This window comes from Anser brachyrhynchus, assembly GCF_964034855.1.
Source record: "Anser brachyrhynchus genome assembly, chromosome: 3".
Classification (NCBI taxonomy): domain Eukaryota; kingdom Metazoa; phylum Chordata; class Aves; order Anseriformes; family Anatidae; genus Anser; species Anser brachyrhynchus.
This window is the reverse complement of record NC_137696.1, coordinates 84,796,105-84,815,478: the sequence shown is the minus strand read 5'-3', so window position 1 is coordinate 84,815,478 and position 19,374 is coordinate 84,796,105. Positions and strand designations below refer to the sequence as shown.

The 19,374-nt window shown below is 34.1% G+C and overlaps 1 protein-coding gene across 9 annotated transcripts in view; it reads right to left on the bottom strand.

The window, feature by feature from the left end:
- EPHA7 (EPH receptor A7) overlaps positions 1-19,374 on the bottom strand; it is a 166,450-nt gene that overhangs the window by 41,494 nt on the left and 105,582 nt on the right. For 7 of the 9 annotated variants that reach the window (XM_080587444.1, XM_080587441.1, XM_080587447.1 and 4 more), the window contains 2 exons: positions 4,025-4,149; positions 361-529 (listed from right to left, as the gene is read on the bottom strand). The exons of 1 other annotated variant lie outside the window; for it this stretch is intronic. In XM_080587444.1, the coding sequence (XP_080443570.1) occupies positions 361-529; positions 4,025-4,149 (294 nt within the window). Of the gene's footprint in view, positions 1-360; positions 530-4,024; positions 4,150-19,374 lie in introns of those variants that run through there. One more of the 9 variants, XM_080587440.1, reaches the window with a different exon arrangement.

Below are 19,374 nucleotides of genomic sequence, written 5' to 3'. Positions count from 1 at the left end.
TCCTCAGTTACTGAAGAACCTAGTAGGGTTATTCAGCTCAACACTAACCTCTTCTTTTGTGAGAAGGAAGTATGTGTTCAAGTAAAAAAAGAAAAAACAAATTTTTCTTTGTGTTAGAAGAGGACATCAGAGAAGAACCCGACATGCTACATTTTTTCCCACTAATTATAAGAGTACAATTCATAGTTCTATGGTAAAACAACTAATTGAAGTTCATCCCTCAAAATACAATGACATAAATTCACCTTCACTTAGAATTTCATTCTTTTCCTAATTTTAATAACATTGCCTATGACGCTAATTTTTTGGTTTTCTTATTACTTCTGAAAATGCAGATTTCCCATAAATCTAAATGTTTACCTGTGGCTTCTTCTAGTGTGGCAACATCCAGTCTAGGGCTATAATTTCCATAACCAGCAGCAGTAAAAGCACGAATCTGGAAAACATACACTGTTCCTGGCTTTAGGTTATTAATAGAAGCTGAAGTGGACTTTGTTTTTACTGTTGAATAGGTTCTCTCCCTTTGATCCTGGAAACAATAAGACAAAAGATTTAAATGACATTTACAGGTCAGATTTGATCATGGTTGCACATCAGCAACTGACAGCTGGCCTGGGTAGTTTATTTCAATTTGTTGAATGCTTTTTTTTTTTTTTTCCCAACATAAAAAATAAAGCATACTCTGTGGAGTATTTATTACAAAACACTGTCATTGCAATGAGGAGGTTTTAAGTGTAACATAAAATTCAAATGGGATGCTCATGTTGTTACTCATAAAATATCTAGACATAAAATAATTGCTTCTTTGGCTCTGATTACATTTGGAGTAATTTTGATGAAAAAATAGCTTGAACAAAACTTTCCAGGGGGACATGTAGGGTTTAAACAGTTTAGGGACAGGGAAATCTGTTACTTCATGGTCAGAACCTTTCTTTCCCTTCTTACATTACAACACTTAAAAAAATTATAATAGTGCCAATGACTGGATCTTGCACAAATTCTGAGGTCTCTGTCTAAAATTTTTTAGTCTTTTCTCTGGCTTTTCTCAGGTTTTGACTCTATGGCATCAAGAAGTACCCAGGGAGAAAAGCTCAATATGACACCCCCCAAATCTGAAGCTGTAAGATTACAGATGCTGAGTAATTGCTCACTTTCAAATGCTACAAAAGCCGTATCATAGATCCTTACGATATTCAAAAAGCTCTATTTGTCCATCACATTTATTGATCCAGATTATCTTTCAGCATAGGTGTGTGCAGCCCTGTTGATTTTTGGTGCCAGATGCAACCCTGATTTGAAGGGCAGAAGAGATGAATTAACCAACCATCTGAATGCACCACATGATCAGAGAAGCATGAGCTGTATGAGACAGTGCTAATGAGACGGATACAGAGGGAAAGAATAAATCTGTAACTCATTTCAATTTGCCAGCTAAAAATGATGGAGAACCTTTCCCTTTGCAGTCAACAAAGCAACAACGGCTTTTGCTGAGACACAGGGTTCAAAACAACATATATGATTTCTTTTCAAGAGATTCAGTAATGGCTTCTCCTGGGCCTTGCCCACTCTGTAATTTGAGCAAGCCCATCAGCTCAGCTAGCAACAATTTTTCATATCTTATCCAAGAAAATGTAAATCATCTGTAAGTGAGGACCATGGTAGAATGTACATTGGTATGTGAGAAAAAACAGGAATGCTTGAGAGAGGAGAAACAAGCATAATGAAATACTGTAAGCAGTCATATAGGTTCACGACTGTAAGCCACAATGGAATTTTAGAGTTTGGGTTTTGATGCATAAATGAGGCTTATTTGAATTTCCAGTTCTTGAATTTAAAGATATGTATATATATTTAATAATAACAACAAAGAGGTAAAAATAACCTTAGCTAGAAATATCAGAGGACAGGCTTACTTGGGAGATTTGGGGCATTCTCCATTCCAGCCCTAGCCAGAAACAAGAGGTGGAAGAAAAAAAAAAATTGCCACTTACCAGAATATTTGATTTAATAATTTGATTTAATTTGGCTCTAAAAGGAGCTGAAAGTCCAGATCTGCATGGATTTTTGTTTTTGTTTGTTTGGTTGGTTGGTTGTTTTTGAGAAAGGAGTGTGAGGGGGGATAAATAATGGAACAGGAACAAAACTTAACTGCTTTTCTTGTTCTGAGCAAGAAGCTTATGAAGTACTTTTTAAGCTGATCTGCACTACCTTGGAAGGAAAGCAAGCATTTAAGTATTTGTTTTAAAATATCTCACTGAATTTAAGGTTTAAATTCATTATTTCTTTATATCTGTGCCTGATTGTGAGATGAGGTTTTTATTCTCTTTTGTTCATTTTACTGTAAAAAATAGAATACCAGTGGCTTTCCTTCATTTAGAAAAATAACTTGACATCAGTTCTTGCCTTGGCAAACACAGGAATCTGGCCATGAAATTCTGCTGCTTATTTAAAGTAACAATATGTGGCAAAAAATAATAAAAGTTATATTTTAACATTTATCATACATGAAAAGTCTAGTATCTTCGGCATTTTTCTGTTATCTTCTTCATGGTATTTACTCTTTTTTTCTTTTTTTTTTAATAGAACAGAAACTATCATGGATATAAAAGAAAGCAAAATGGCATATATTTTTTTTTTCTCTGTGTGTGCAGAGAACAGTTTTGCTTTTGATAAATATACATTTTTTGCAGTGTAGGACTTCATTTGTGTGATTGTGTGAGGGAGAAAAATTGCTTGCCAAAATTAGTAAAATATTTTCAGAAAAGAAAGGTTTAGCTATTTGTACATATCTGTTAAGTTTTGTCATAAGAGTTATTAAAGTGAACAACTTAAAGTGGGACTTAGAATCAACAAATAAACATTTTATTCCCTTCCCAATCCATATAAATATCTATTGATATGTATATTTGTGTAATTCAACACTGCAAATTAGATGCGACACTTAATATTATGTCCAATCTGGTCTGAATTTATCTAATTGTATGTTAGCTAGTAAGCTGATATGGTCTTTTTGATATAGAGATACTATTGCCTTGTTTGCAGAGATGAAATGTCTTCACAAGTGATCACAAAAGAGGTCCTTTGTTCATTTCTTTGTATTTTAATTCTTTCTTTCTTTCTTTCTTTTTTTTTCCCTCCCACTATGCTTTATAAAAAATATCAATATGCTATGTGCTGCATTAAATTTCCTAGGGAATCTGGAGGAGCCACACTTAGTCTGGGTCCCATGACAAGCTTACAGATCCGTAACTTTTCACCCCGTTTTCATCCAGCTTATGGTTGCTTGTCAGATTTTTTTTTATTCGGGAGTACTTCAAAGTTATCATGAATGAAGCCTTAGACACACTGAAAGGAATGGCAAAACTCTAATTGACATCAATAAGATTGCAATTTCACTCTAACAGAAACAGATAACTTCATCTACTATTAAAAAGGAGCCCTCAATTCATTACCGCATTGAGAGAAGGAGTGACAAATAAATCTCATGTTCCTGGGACTTTTTTTTTAAAAGGACAAATAAGGAACACTTATCAGCTAAAACTGTAGGAAGTGTTCTGGAAGTTTTCAGACATCAAGTCTGAGATGCTCAACTCATAAAATAATACCAAATGAAGTCAAGAGTTGTATTTGATGTCTCATCTCAAGACTGGAATCACAGTGACACAGAAGGAAATGAAAGTAGCCTTAAAGACAATGTAGGAGTGACTGTAAAATGACAAATCTCATGGTAAAATCTCCACAGTCCAACTTAACAATAGGAATACTGTGGGGGAAAAAAAAAAAAAGGCTGATTTTGAGTGGATAATTCACTTTTAGGATACCTAATTACAATATATGTGACATATGATAATAATAATAATTGCAGGGAATCACTAGTTATTAAAAGAGAGTGAAATCACTGTGATGGAAAAAAAATGGGACAGTTGATAGCATGGCTATGGTTTTAACACTGTTCCACAATTTAGTGAGCCAACACAAGGCAAACAGCACATTGTTGTACATTACAGATAATCTAAGCACTTACTTTCTCATAATACTTGATTTCATATTCAGTAATGACTCCATTGGGATGTTCTGGTTCCTGCCAGGAAAGCTCCACGCTCCTCTGCAGCACTCTCTCTTTCATTACTCCACTAACTTGTGAGGGAGCTGTTTGGACAAGATGTATCAATAAATAATAGGCAAATTTGTTGGATGCCTAAAATCAAATGTCATTACTGATCCACCCCATGCTGAGCCACTTTCATTAAGGTAAAAGAAAGCACCTTTTCATAGCTCACAATTCAAAGCTAATGAATATTCAAGCAGGACCCTATTACTGTTCATAAACTTAGAATGGAAATCAAATTAAAGTGCAAACAGCAAAAAAGTGGAATTGTTCAAGTTAGTCCAAAACCCAGATTGATGGGACAGGAATAACAATTAGGTAAATGAATTCTGATTAAGATAACAAGATAGATTTTTAGATTGATCTCTGGTAAATTAAGAGTTTAAATATTTATTGCATATGTTTCAGAAATGCTTATGAAAAGAAAAATAATTAGTTAGAAACAAAATTGCATTTTAGGCTGATTTCATGGCGTTCCCAATTCTGTTTAAAAAATAACCTGTTGCATTATCTGATTACATCATCGTTTAGTGGTGAAAACAATTTGTTAAGAGACTAAAACCCCTCTTTTGCATTTGTTCAAACCTTTCCAGGACATTCTTTCTTTAGTGCTGAAGTTTCTGTCTTTGGTCTTGGTGTTTTGTGAAAGTCTGAGACAATTTAAGAAGCAGGTCTTATGAAATAAAGGGGTCACTCTATTCCTCCACCTCACTGCACACAGTCACACGTACACACACACATATGCACAATTTCATAATAAACAACACTCAAAACCAAACACCATCTGAAATTTTTAAAAAGCAATGTATAAGCATTATAGAGACATTGTCTCCCGCTTAAAAATGGTTAAGAACTAATGTAATAAAATGAGTGACTGAAAAAGTAATTTTCCTGATCAGGTTACTTCATGTTTAGCAAAAAAGAAAGACAGTGGATTTACAGCTGGTAGGTAGTTCCAAAGGAAACCTAACGTTACACTTTCCCTCAAACATACATGCTGCATACATGAACATAGCACAGAAATAGTCCTGTAAAATTATAGCTCTTTAAAAAAAAACACAGCTGTGTCAGTAGAACTATGCAGAACTTGGTCTTGTTCCTTTTCAATTTATTTGAAATAATTAAATTATTTTCAAGAGTGTTAACACTGCTCACACAAAAGACAGAAGATAAAGAGAGGACCCGATTGCACATTCTTCCCCCCCCTTTCCCCCCCTAGCCGTGGCATTTAGGCATTTAAAAGTAAAATGATGTTTATGACGTTTATGTGGAAAGGAAATAGATTCACTATATTTTGAGAGCAGATTCACAGACAGGAAAGTAAAGAAAAATTAGAGATAAATTTATTTATAACTCTACTATTTTGAACAAACATACTGAAAATTTATTTTTTTTAGGAAAAAGAAAATCAGCTTTCTTTCAGAACTGCAGACAAAGCTTTCGTTAAGTAAAATTATTCCCATTGATTTCATACCAATAAAATTCTTTTACCGAACAAGGATATTTTGCTGCAACAAGTAGGTGAATTTCACCTTCATTTTCACCATTCATCTCAAAGTCTAATTACATTAATTCCCATTCTAATATTCTTTAGCACACCCACTTTCCTTAATTTAAAGAACACAGAAGTAAAACAATGAGAACACATACTTCTGTTAGCAAGGATAAAACCATAATGATAAAGTAAAAATCTTTATAGCACAAGCAACATGATAATACTCTAGTAAACTTAAAATTTGATTGTTAACTTCATATTTTAATAATGTTTCTAGCCTTTTCTATTATAATGTATATAGGTTTTAAAATTCAATTTATTTACATTTCATTAAAGCCTCCAGGAATCCATGAAAATTAAGGATAGAAGCTATGCATGATAATTTTCATTATAAACTATTATGTCTATTATTCAATATAATCAAAGTTGAGGACCCCTTAATGTAGGCTGCCTAACTGATAAAATCATGAAATTGTATTATGCAAACACCAAGGGTTGATAAAGCATTCCAGAGCCAGGATCTCTCTCTTCTTACATTCTCATTCTAAAAGCTTGGAGTATTTTTACTCTCTAATTAGCGTAATATATTCTTTTTTTTTTTTTTTTTTTTTTTTGTAGCTAAGAGTGTGGAATGCAGCAAACTAATTTACTCTGTCTAATTTTCTGTACCATGATTAACTAGTTGTCTTCTTTGTCTAAATGAGCAGCACAGTATCCTGGCTGAATTTCAGAGAGGTCATTATGTTTCATGTATAATGTTATATTTCATCCAGATTAATGTTTTCAAACTGTTAGTTTTACATTTTTAAATATCCAAAATTTTTCATGTTCATACTTCCAATGAAACAATTTTATAGGTCATTGGAAATTGTTCTCAATACTCACTGCCTTTTGTTTTAGCTTATATTTTTTTTTCATTCTGTTGGTCATAGCATTCATTTTTTTAAGCATTAAAGCAAAATAAACTCACTTCCTCTGGCATTAGTGAACTCTGCAGATGCAGGGAAGGAACAGCAATGTAGGAAGGAGGAACAGAGAAGGGGGAAGATGTTAATAGAGGAAGTGAAATATACTGTACAAGATTCCCACTTAACATCCTCACATAATATACACAAACAGGCATATTCCATTCTGAAGGGATTTCCATGCAAAAGAAAATCTGAATGATTTATCAGCATTGCAAGCTAACATGCAAAAAGTCTTAAATAAATGAGCTTTATTTCCTGTTCATTAATATTCTTTTCCTTCAAGCATGATCAGATTAAAAGGTTTTTGTTTGTTTGTTTGTTTGTTTTTCATAGCTGAAAGCATTCTGCCATATTTCAATGGTAGAAGAACCCACATAAGGTGGAAGAGAGAGCCCAACACTGCAGACTGAATATGTTAGTAATTCTGACCTAGAGCCTAGATATGTCTTTGAAGCTCTGAAAATGATAAGGTTGTATATAATTCACATAATGGATGATATTCCTAAAATGCATTAAATTATCTAATCTTATTTTGTGTCCTACTTAGAGCCCTGACATTTGTTCGGGGAAGAAGGGAATCGTCGAATGGGTTGAAGCCAGAGAGTCTTTCCCCGGCAAAGTACACCAGCCTATTGCCACTGGAAGAAAATCTCTGTAAACTAGAGCAACTGCATAAGCCAATTTATTGATGTTAAAGACTAGTACATGCTATCTTTATCCTGCCTTTTTGGTTGTGTTTCTGTGCTTAATGAAAGCACAGAGGTCAGAAGCATTTTATTCGTTTTTTTTTTCTAGTATAATCATTTCCTCTGTATACTCTCTGTACCTTTCTTACAGACTGTTTTGCATTTGCATTTATTTGTTCTTGCTTCCTGATACCTCATTTTAAGCCTTTAGCCCACGTCTCATTGCCTACCCATGTTAATTAATTAACAATTTATGGTTTTGAAACAACTACGAGCAAGCTTGAAAATGAGTTAAAGCTTGCAATTCAACCCTAAATACAAACTAAAATTTGGTATTAAATCAGAATAAAAGATAAATCTATAAAAACAGATATAAAAATACCACTTTTTGTTCCCTTTGCTAGCTGAAATAATAAGTTAAACACATTTTTTTTTCTTTTAGTAATCTAATTTTTGCTACTGCAACTATAACAAAGTTGTTCATGATGAAGGCACAGCATTTGTAGACAACTAAGTATCCAGTCCAGAGTGATTTGAGCATGCATAATCCCTACTGAATCTTTTCAGGTAACAAAGAAGCATCACTTGTCAGGATCATTATTTCCATAATATATTACACTGGGGGATACAGGCTGTTCAAAACATCATTTGCTACAAACTTTCTTTCTGATATACCTCATCTCCTCCTTTACTCCTTCCTGCTGACACAATATCCAATGCATCAAACACATGCAGCCTCTCAGGGCTAACAGGCAGATGTACCTACACATGCTGCATAAGAAAGTACTTCTAGAATGACAGGTTCTCAGCACACTCATTCACCTTTTTAAAATGCTTCAACTATACCATTCAGCAAAAGGAAAAATTGATTTTTCACCAGGTTTCAACATTACAGCCACAGAGAAATATGACTTTGCTGGGCTTTACTGATAAAGCCTTCAAGTTATATAGATTTCAAGCTGGTCATCATTTCCAGATCAAGTTATAGAAAAAGTTAAAACTGAGGTGTCAAAAAGAGCAGGATATTCCAAGGAAATATTCTGTTCCACGGAGAATATTGTGCCTGGTAGACTGATGTGCTGCATTTATACTGGTAAGCCAAGCATATGATATATTATTAAATACCAAATATGCATGCATAGGAAATTGCAGTGTTGTTTAGAAGGCATTGCTTTTAGTCCGGAGTTCTGTGAAAATATTATAACATGATATTGCTCATGCCTTAGCTCTGTCCTTAACTATTCTCTGGCTCTTATGCCTAACATTTCCCTTCATTTGAAGTGTACTTTCCAAAATACAAAGACAGATGCAAAATTATTATTATTATTATTTTCAATTTTTAACTGAAAAAAAAATTGAAAAAAGTACAAAATGGTAAAACAAAAACATATAAACTGAAAAATGAAAACGTGAAACTGGACTTACACATACGGGAGAAGCTAGGTATTATGCGTTGATTTCTAGCACAAAATCAACTCTAACACTGGTTTCATAAAAAAAAAAAAAAAAAGGAAAGAAAGTTGTCAACAAAAGAAACCTACTTAGCTATTTCTCTTTTCTGAGATTTATTCGACTTCTGCATCATGAATGTGTCTCAATTTCATCTGGCAGCATGGAGACTTTTCATCTGATACTTTTAAAAAAGTCTCTCTAGAAACAGCATTTCCGAGTTGTTAGTAATTCATGTCTATAAAACAAATTATTAAAACCCTCAGGAATGAGGGTTTTCAATTCTGCAGAAAGTTTCCCAAATGGAGTAGAGTAAATGCTCCCAGTGCAGAACCAGAGCCCATGTTAATAAATGCAATCAAATCTTCCTTTGCATCTCTGGTTTCATAATTTATTATAGAAAGACTAATGAGAAAATGGGCTATTAACCTTCCTTAACTGTTTTTTCATATATATATATATATATATATATATTTTATAATAGCAGTCATGTGCTTATGTCAATCTAAACTTTGTCTTGTACTGGCTAAAATCAACAGTAACACTCGCTCTCATTGCACGGGACCCTTGCAGTACTTCCCGAAGGACAAAAATTCTAGCCTTTGGCCTCTTTCCTTTTCATATCCTGGAGATGTGTAACAATTATTCAAAAGCACTAGCTTTTCACACAGCAGCAAAGTTATCATTTTTTATATTCCTGTAAAACTGTATCAACATACATTTTACATTACATGAAGCGTTAACAACAGTTTCCTGCAATGGCCTTCTGTAGCAGGTGGTGTTGCTTTGAGTATGTGGTCTGAAGGGGACATTGCTAACAGAAGTAAATCATGGAAAATCGGAGATATCAGCATCCCAATAATTATAACATAATCAATTATTTCTTTGTAAAATGTCATCACTGTCTCCTTTCTGGGCAGAAATCTTTAAGCAAAAGGGTTGCTTTGACTGCCCAGCTCTTTTAACTGAGATTGGCACCTGGCTTCTTTCAGACAACAAACACAAAATTAACCCATATATATGTATATACATGTGTGTATAATGCAAACAGTAGCAAAGAATTATACTGTTGTTGGCTCTTAAATGGTTGTTCAGGAAGAGAATACAAAAATCCCTGTACTGTGTTACCATTCCTATACCACTGTTACTCAGATGGCACCCTTCCACAGTGCTCTGCTTACTAATTTGCTCCCAAGAGAAGGAGTGTAAATTAAGGTAGAACTTGGCCTCCCACTGAGCTCTAGTTTGTTCTGAGGGGAAACGTACACATCAGGATTACCAAAACTGCTAGATAAGATCTGTAAGTGAAGAGATTATACACCTTGAGGAATTGCAGCAGTTGTTGTCAAGGGCCTGGGGTCAGCATGGGGCACCACACTAGGTTTTATGCTGGTATGAAGCAATGTGCCTCAGGACATGCCCTGTCATGCTCACTTTTGAGGAGCAATATAGATATCACCCAAAGCAAAACCTTGACAATGGTTTGCAGGCCAAAACTGGGCAAATTTTAAGACCTTGCTAATTTATCGTATTCATTTATTCAATTTCCCATAAATATACAAAAGATTTATGTGAAAGAAAAAATAATATATACATTTCATAGCATTGTACCATGTCAGTGCTATTCTAGCCATGACTAGCCACAGCTGGTCCTTTGAATGCTTGATAAAATTTTCCTACATTAATCCTCATGTTTACACTAATATGGAAAATAATTTTCATATTATTTTGCATGATAATTCATACACATTCATACAGCAGAAAAGAGAATGGCAGCTCTTAAGCTGAACATTATTAAATGGATAAATGGAAATTTATAAGACTTTCTTTTTTGTTAAAGTATATTTCTCTGCCCTCAGTTAAGTCTCCACATGACAAAGAAGCCCATGATAAAAGGTTACTGAGTATCACTGTATTATGCCATTAGTACCCATTGCTTTGGATCAATGACAGCGAAATTCCCTACTGTGTTTATAAGCTGCAGTGTTCAAAAAATGACCCAAATAAATCAGATATTTTACACTAACAATATCCTACAGAGAAGCCATTTTAACTTCCTCTCTGACACACTTTACTTTCCAGCTCATAAATATAACACAGTGTGCTTACAATGTTCTGTAAGCCATGAACCGAGGCACATGCGGCTCTCTGGGCACTTGGGGATGTCAGGAATATATGGTAGCAGGCAATGTACTCAAGTAATACTTGACTGCATTACTCCATTGAATTTTTTGCCATTGCTTTTGTAGTTGAGAAACTCCTAAATTACCTGCTGATTTAAGGAGAACAACAGAAATACTAGATATCTGAATACTTTTGCAAATCAATTAATGAATAAAAGTCAAAAATGAGAAAAAAATAATAGATTCTGATCTTCCTTAATATTACTAGAAAAGTTCTAAGAAAACTTAAGCTTAAAATATCCAATATGTAGTCATTTACTAAGTTCATTTGCCAATTCATTTCAAATAGTTAATTTTTGGTAATTCCTTCATCAACCTCAATCCAGCCAGCAGGATCAGTTTTATATACTATCTACTATGGCAAAATCTGGAGGAAAGCAAAAAATAAAAATAAAAATAAAAATAAAAATTAAAAAAATTAGCAAGATCAGGGCCGACAGTGTGTCTGTCACATAATTTTTTATTTTTGTTTTGTTGTTGTTGTTGTTGTTGCTTTTTCTGTTCAAAGTCTATGTCTAGACCCATTCTATGAACTCCCCTGTTTCTTTTGCCTGACATTTGGTACAAATATTATTGTCATGTCTGTATCCCATTTCTTCCCGAACTGGCAACTTGGGCATCAATCAGTGATGAACTGATGCTGAGTTGCGTAACAAGTGACAACATCGTCTCCCAAGGTATCCACAACTCTTGCTTTGTGAATACGTTTTGACATGTCAGGCACAAACCTGATTCTTACAAATGTGTTAGACTAGCCAGCAAACCAGCCTTACAAATAACAGAGAGAGGCTTTTGTTCTCATGCAGCATTTGTTTTCCTTTGCAGAAGAAATATTTCTATGTTAATTAGATTTTTCTTTTGTCCTGCCTTTTTTTTTTGTGTGTGATTCATCTTTCATAACTTTTTTTTTTTTTTTTTTAGCTGAAACATCTGCCACTAGCCTTGCAGTAAATCCTCGACACATAAGTATTACTCTTCATTAAGGAAAACAAAACACTACAAAACTCCCAAAGATGAGGATACTCTTTTCCCTGGTGGGCTACTCAGACACATTATGTTCTCCTTCTGTTTCCAGTCATCTCTGCTGGCAAGTGTCAATTACAGACACAGGTTTTAGGGAATGGAAGGATAAAGCACAATTTACAAATCCTTTCCTCTGGAAGCAGACAGGTGTAATGACTGAGACTGTTTGCTGTAATTGAATTTCATGCTGTCATCTATTCAGTCACAAAAATGTCAGTTTCAAGGATGTTGCTCATGAAAAAAAAAAAAAAAAAACACCTTAATACATTCTTCTTGCTACTGTATAGCTAATATTGTTATCCCAGTTGACTTGTCTAAAAGTAAAAGTTGCATTTGCAGCTGTAAAATATGATATGAGGTGGTGACTTTGGAGGCCTATGGACCAGTACAATTATGTTTATTTGGTGTAGGATGTCCAAGAGACAGTTGAATAAATCCAGCCCCATAACAAAGAATTTTGTTTCAGACATAGCCAAGAAAAATCTGGGAAATGTCATGCCAAAAAGGAAAAAAAAAAATATCAAATATTAATGGAAAAGCATATAAATATTCTACAAAAATGTCATCACTAAACAATAATTATCACTGTGCCAGAGGTTTGATCAAACTGGTGCTTTCAAAAATATAATTGTTCAGTGGCGAGAAAATATTGCCCTAGTTACATTCCTAAAGTGTGTACAACTTCAGTTTCAGCCTTCCAAATTCACGTGAAATGCATTATAATGGCACTGCTAAGGATGGATGCATTTCTGAGAGCAGCTTGGGTGAGATTCCTTGAAAAACTGGCTTGCAATTTTGTTTAGTTATAGACCTTTATTTTTTTTTCCAAACAGTGCTACATCTCTCATATTTATATATATCCATCTGGGAATCTCTACTACAGTGATAAACAGTAGAAGTAACAAGCCTGAAGTTAGTGAGTATGCATGGGAGTGAAACTCATGTCTATGAGAGGAAGGTTAGACACAGCAAACAGCCCATGACTCCCTTGGTCAGGGCTTGTCAAAGATGCAGTCTCACTGATGAGAGTGGGGTCACTACTGTGGAGAACTGCCACTGATATAAACACAATATTCAACATTTCCCTCCAAGTATAAAAAATGTCACACATTTCAACAACTGAGGAAAAAATGAACATTTGAAACAATGTTGAAAATAGCATCATGCAAAAGCAGAAGGAAAACCCATTATCTCATAGGAAAAATATTTTGTAAAGTGAAGCTAGTTGATTGATCTGAATATACAATATAAATTAACACCTACCTATTAAACAGTAGAATTACTATAGAGATAATGCACACATTTAAATGCACGCATTAAAAATAAAATGCACAAAACTTTGGTTCCTTTAAATTTGGTCTCTCTCTCTCTCTCTTTTTTTTTTTTCCCAAGAAATAATATTAAAAAATGTAACAGGAACAAAGCACTTATAGGACTTCTGTAACTGTATTTACGTGATAAATTGTCATGATTCTAAAACAATTGTATCCCTACTATCTACTGCACAAAAAGTACATTCAAAATATTATTTACAGAAGACCTTAAATTTTCTTTATTTTGGGTAGATGTTGGTTCCTAAATCCCCTTCTTTCTTTTTTTTTTTTTTTAAACAAAACAAACCAACCAAACAAACAAACAAACAAAAAAGAATCACAGAATCACAGCACTGAAGGGATCACATATCCTGCATTGGGTGGGACCCATGAGGATCACCGGGTCCTACTCCTGGCTCCACACAGGACAAACAGCACAAACACTTGTGATTTTTTTGTTGTTGTTTCATTTTGTTTTGTTATTTGAGAATATGCTATGGTTCAACATGTCTCTAGCTTCTGCTCACTTGAAAGCCTTGCACAGAGACAAAGACTTGTCTGATGCAGGAATATATTAAATTGGAAATACATCAATCATTAAAATGAAAGAATTCACTATGTGGTTTCAAAAGCTGTACAGAATCATCATCTTTTTACAGACTTTCTAGTGGCTTCAGTTCTCTGAATGTTAGAAGGCTTTAAGGGGAACCCATGTTCTTTATCCAAAGGTTACTTCTTCGAAAGTTAGATTAAGAAAATATCAATTGCGCAAATTATAAACCCATTTAGTTTTCTGATTAGTTCTACTTTTAGTTCAGCATTTAGGGCTCAATTCTGACCTCTCATCAATTATATTTTAGTTTAGCTACATTGATTTTAGCTAAGTTATCCTTGTTTTATACCAATGGAAATAAGATCAGAATCAGGTCCTAAGGGTAAAGTAATTAAAAATGTAATTATCACAACTGATCATCTAGCATTGCTACATAATTAATTGGTTACATTTTATTTTTTTATTTTTTTTTAACAAAAAGATTTTGGCATTTCTGTGCCAATTACACAGATAGGTTTTTTACTTTTTTATTTCAGAAATAATTCTGGATGGGATCCAGGCAATTTAACTTAGGCAACTTGGTGCACCTACCCTTTAGGCAGCTACAGCTCTCCTAGATTAAGTGCTTAAATTCTCTAAATAGCTTCACTCCCTGTGATAGAGTGGTAAGCGTGTTGGAGAGATCCAGAATAGATCCTGACTGTTTAAACTTAGACCCACAAATTTGACATCTTCATTTTAACACCTGGGAACAACTTTCTCCACTGTATACACAGTGAATGTAGGCACTGATTTTAGGAGAAACTGGCACACCAAGTAAACATGACACCTAACACATAAATATTTTTTTTATGAGAGGTGGACCCTCTCTTTTTCACACACCATCTAAAATTTTTCCTTATATTTTCCTTGCAAACTTAAAGAGGATTCATTGATCCTTAAATCTTCTTAAGGAAATTAGTCCACGGTCTACTCTGACTTACCTCTCATGCAAATCTAGCAAGATCCATCTTTCTACACGCAACAGTGTAAATTTAACTCTCAGTGAGCTTAAAGGTAGTTCAGCAAGCCGCTGGCTAAATACCATAGCTACTCACTTAACTGCAACTTCACAATTGTAGGCAATGAATTTAAAGCTGAAAAGATTAAAGCATGAAACAACATTGGAAGGAGGAGATATGGGGATACGCCAACTAGCTAACTCAGGGTTTGATTCTATTTCAGTTTTTAATGGTGTGAGTAAGAAGCGATTGCAGTGAATCACTGGAACTTTAATCAATATCCAGGGTGAAAAAGTTGAAAATGGAGATCTTTGCAGTAACAGAAGGCCATGTACAATTTTAGACAGGTTAAAGTTAATTAAAAAAAAAAAAAAAAAAAAGAGAAAAAGTTGATTCTGTTAAATTACAGAATTACTCAGTATATTGGCCAAATAAGCAAAAGTGTATAAACATCCTTGAACAGTTTATTATGGTTCTATTTATCCCAAATAACAGAACTGACTCAGAACTGACATGCCATTCCGTCACTCACAGTGAAGATATTGAAAGAGAGCAGGGTTGGTCTGTCTCTCACACTTTATATAGTATGTGCTGTCCTGTTAAATAAAAGTATGGAAAAATAGTGTTTACAAATCTTATGAGTCTTTCAAGGTTGTAAAGGATACAACTAAAAGAAAGTAAAATGGAATGACACAAGAGAAATGAAACTTGAGTCATACCCAAAGCACTATATTGTGTTTTAAAGAAAATTACTATTTTCCTATACAGAGTGCGTAGATCATTTTTCAATTACTGTTTTTCTATGAAAGAGGCTCCAACTCTGCAGTAGAAAATTATTGCTACCTACTGATAACTACAGTGCAAAAGTTGTATTCACCACCAACATCAAAAGACTAAAATTTAGTGATTCTAAGGCACATCACCAGTAGAGCAACTCTATTTACATTAATGAGAATATCCTAAACTATAGTTTCTATTTAAACTAGCTAGAGACCATTTAGACACTGTGTTAATACCAGAACATGCAAAACAAAATCTAAAGGTTACACGGTATGTAGACAGCATCAGAAATAGGCCTATATCCTCCTAAGATTAGTCTATTGCCTTATTCATTTGAACATGTTCCGGTGTAATTATTTATTCTCACGAGTGTAATATATAATACATTATATATACATTATAATACATGCCTTAAAATAAATATACATCAGTATCAGGAACATCTATAGCTTATTTCCTTAATGTATATGGTCTCAGCATTGCTTACAGTATGAAATGAAAAAATATTAGTACGGGAATTTTGCATGATAATACATAATATATAAATACATGCATATATATGTATGTTCATATATAATATAATGTTCATTACTTTCTCTTAACTGTGTATATAAAAACCCTGCCTTAGAAAATAGCTATGCTAAAACTCTTAGAAACTGCTCTCTTGATCAATCTATTTATTACCCAGGTTACTTACTAATCAAAGCTGCGCTGCACACACACTCAGGTATAATAATAAATATATATGTATATACACATGTATGTTCTGATTGACCAACAGTGGTTGAATTAGTCATAATATAAAGCTGACAATTATACGGCCATGCCTTATTTTAAATTGGAACTTGATAAGTTTTTCTTTTTTCAATCTTGGAATTTCTGTAATCCAAACTACGTTAAAGGTTTATGAAACACACACCAAAAATCATGTAATATGAAGAATCGTGTCCCCTTTTTAACAACATTTGTATCCTACAAGAACCAGTCAGAGATTCATACATGCACTGCATGTACAGATTAAATGGGATAGAAGTGTTTTCTTGCACAGCTAGTCTAGCCAGATAACATATTCCAGTGTTAAGTACATACTTCTCCTCCTTTTTTTCTAGCCCTGTTGTTAGCTGCTGGCAAAAGAATTTAAAGAAAGTAAAAATAAAAGAGATCATTGATGTGGTATTTTAAAATACTTAGAATATGTTAATATATGTATTTAATAACAAGCTAAATCTCGGAAGGAAGGAAGGAAGGACGGAAGGACGGAAGGACGGAAGGAAGGAAGGAAAAAGAGAAAGAAAGAAAGAAAGAAAGAAAGAAAGAAAGAAAGAAAGAAAGAAAGAAAGAAAGAAAGAGAGAGAGAGAAAGAGAGAGAGAAAGAGAGAGAGAAAGAGAGAAAGAGAGAAAGAGAGAAAGAGAGAAAGAGAGAAAGAGAGAAAGAGAGAAAGAGAGAGAGAAAGAGAGAAAGAGAGAAAGAACAAGAGAGAAAGAAAGAGAAAGAGAGAAAGAGAAAGAGAGAAAGAGAAAGAACGAGAGAGAGAGAAAGAAAGAGAGAAAGAAAGCACAAAAGAAAGAGAGAAACGGGAAAGAAAGAGAGAAAGAGAGAGAGAGAAAGAAAAAGAAAGAAAGAAAGAAAGAAAGAGAGAGAGAGAGAGAGAAAATCCAAGTCTGCAGCATTTTGCACAATATGGATTCAATTAGTGTGAAATTATCCTATTTGCTCCTTTACTTTAGTTTTCACGGAACAAGAAGGATGACAGAAAAGGAAAGAGAAGGAAAAAAAGGAAGGGAGGGTGGAATGTGGGTTTTTGCAACCAGTGCTTCTGAGAACTCAGATACTGGCATCTGCCTTGTCGGCTATAACATGAAGAATGCACAGTCTAGAAAATAATCCTGCCCAGTTCCTGACTGTAGAACAGCACATGAAGTGCCATGACTGGTCTTGAGTAGAGGCTTCGTACTACAAGAAGTTAGGAATGTAAGCAGTTGTCTAGAGTTTTAAGGAGCTTAACTGTTAGAAGAAAAAACAACTACTACAAAAAATTTTAATGATTTCTCAATTCCAGAGCTGATTAAGCTGTCCGCATAGATACAAACAATGACAATATGTATGCTAGACTGAAGAAATTCTCCTTACCGATGGAATATCAATGTTTATCAGAGAAACTTTATCTTGTTCTTAGCAAGTTGAATCATGCAAAAACAAGATCAATAAGGAAGGATGTCTTTAAAGCTCCGTTGTTGCATAATGGAAATTACTTTGAAGAGCTAGCTGATGTTCATGGGGAGTTAGCAAACTGTCCCTGCAGGCGCTGGTGACATTAGGCAGTTCAAAATACAGTATTTCACTTGAAGCATATTTGACTCATTCTATTGACATAAACATTACATGTTTAGCATTAACTGCTTTTACAAACTGCTTTATAAATATATTTTGCTTCCTTTTGCATTGTCTGTCTTCTCCTTTCTTTTGTTGCAAATATTTTTGCTTGTTATTTTTGCTTCTGACAGTTTGATGGTTATTATTAAGAGATCATAGGTGTTCTTTAGTTCCTTTCAGCGAATCATTTAGGTACCTAAAGCATTCAACACATTAATGGGTGACTAATTGTTATCTGTACACTTAAAAGAAAAAAGCCCATAGACTGAAAATATAAATAAAAAATAAAACAGCTACAAAGACAGTGCATTTCTTTGTGGTTTTTGTTTGATTGTTTGTTTTGTTTTGTAGTACTTGTAGTATTGTTTTTAAGCAAGAATGAATAGTCTAATCACTGGCACTTTATAACATGGCACAGCAACACTCATGTTAAAATAAATGGAACACACTACGCTCTTAATTAGGCTATTAATCAGCAGAGTGAAAGGTGGATCACCCACCTAGCATTTGCTCCAAATACAGTTTGTCAGATTGTCACTGGTTATCCAGGTAACAGCACGTTTGCAGGAATTATTATTTTTGCTTAATCAGCACCCTTTGCACTATTCATTATAGGCCTGAAAGTAAATTTGTTCTTTCTTTTGTCTCCACAGCAAGATCCCTTTTCCAGAAGCTATGAATTTGGAAGAGAATCATTTCACTTGAGAACCAAATTTATGAATTTGTGGTTCAGAAATATCCACTGGTCTGTACCAGCTTTTCTTGGACAGAGTCACTGAATGGAGGTTGGAGGTTGAGAAGAAACTTTTTCACGGTGAGGGTGACAGAAGACTGGAGCAGGCTGCCCAGGGAGGTTGTATAATCTCCTTTTCTGGAGACGTTCAAAATCCACCTGGACGCGTTCCTGTGTGACCTGATCTAGGTGTTCCTGCTCCGGCAGGGGGATTGGACTAGATGATCTTTCAAGGTCCCTTCTAATCCCTAACATTCTGTGATTCTGTGATATGCACAATCACCTCAATTTGCAATCAATTTGCAAGATAAAGCAGACAGGAGGAAGAAAGGTCAGCCTTCCTCCTATATACCTGTTATCTTATTATTTCTTTGCTGTGAATTGAATGCCTGATAAGTCTGATCTGATTTTCTTCTCTATAGACTTTCTGTCTTCATTCCTCCTTCCCTTGTTTTTTCTGTATTGAAAAGTAAAAAGTGTTTCTAGCATTGACTCAACTATCATTCATGTTATATTTCATGCATCTAGATCATAATGAACTTAAAGATTTTAAAAAAGTTTTGGACATTGAATAACAAAAAGGTAGAGTTTAATGAAACATTAAATTCCACAGAATTTGAAATATAAAAAATGGACAAACATTTTGTGTCTTTACTAGAGAAGAACCAAAAAGAAAGAAAAAGATAAACATGATACAGCAAAATTAGT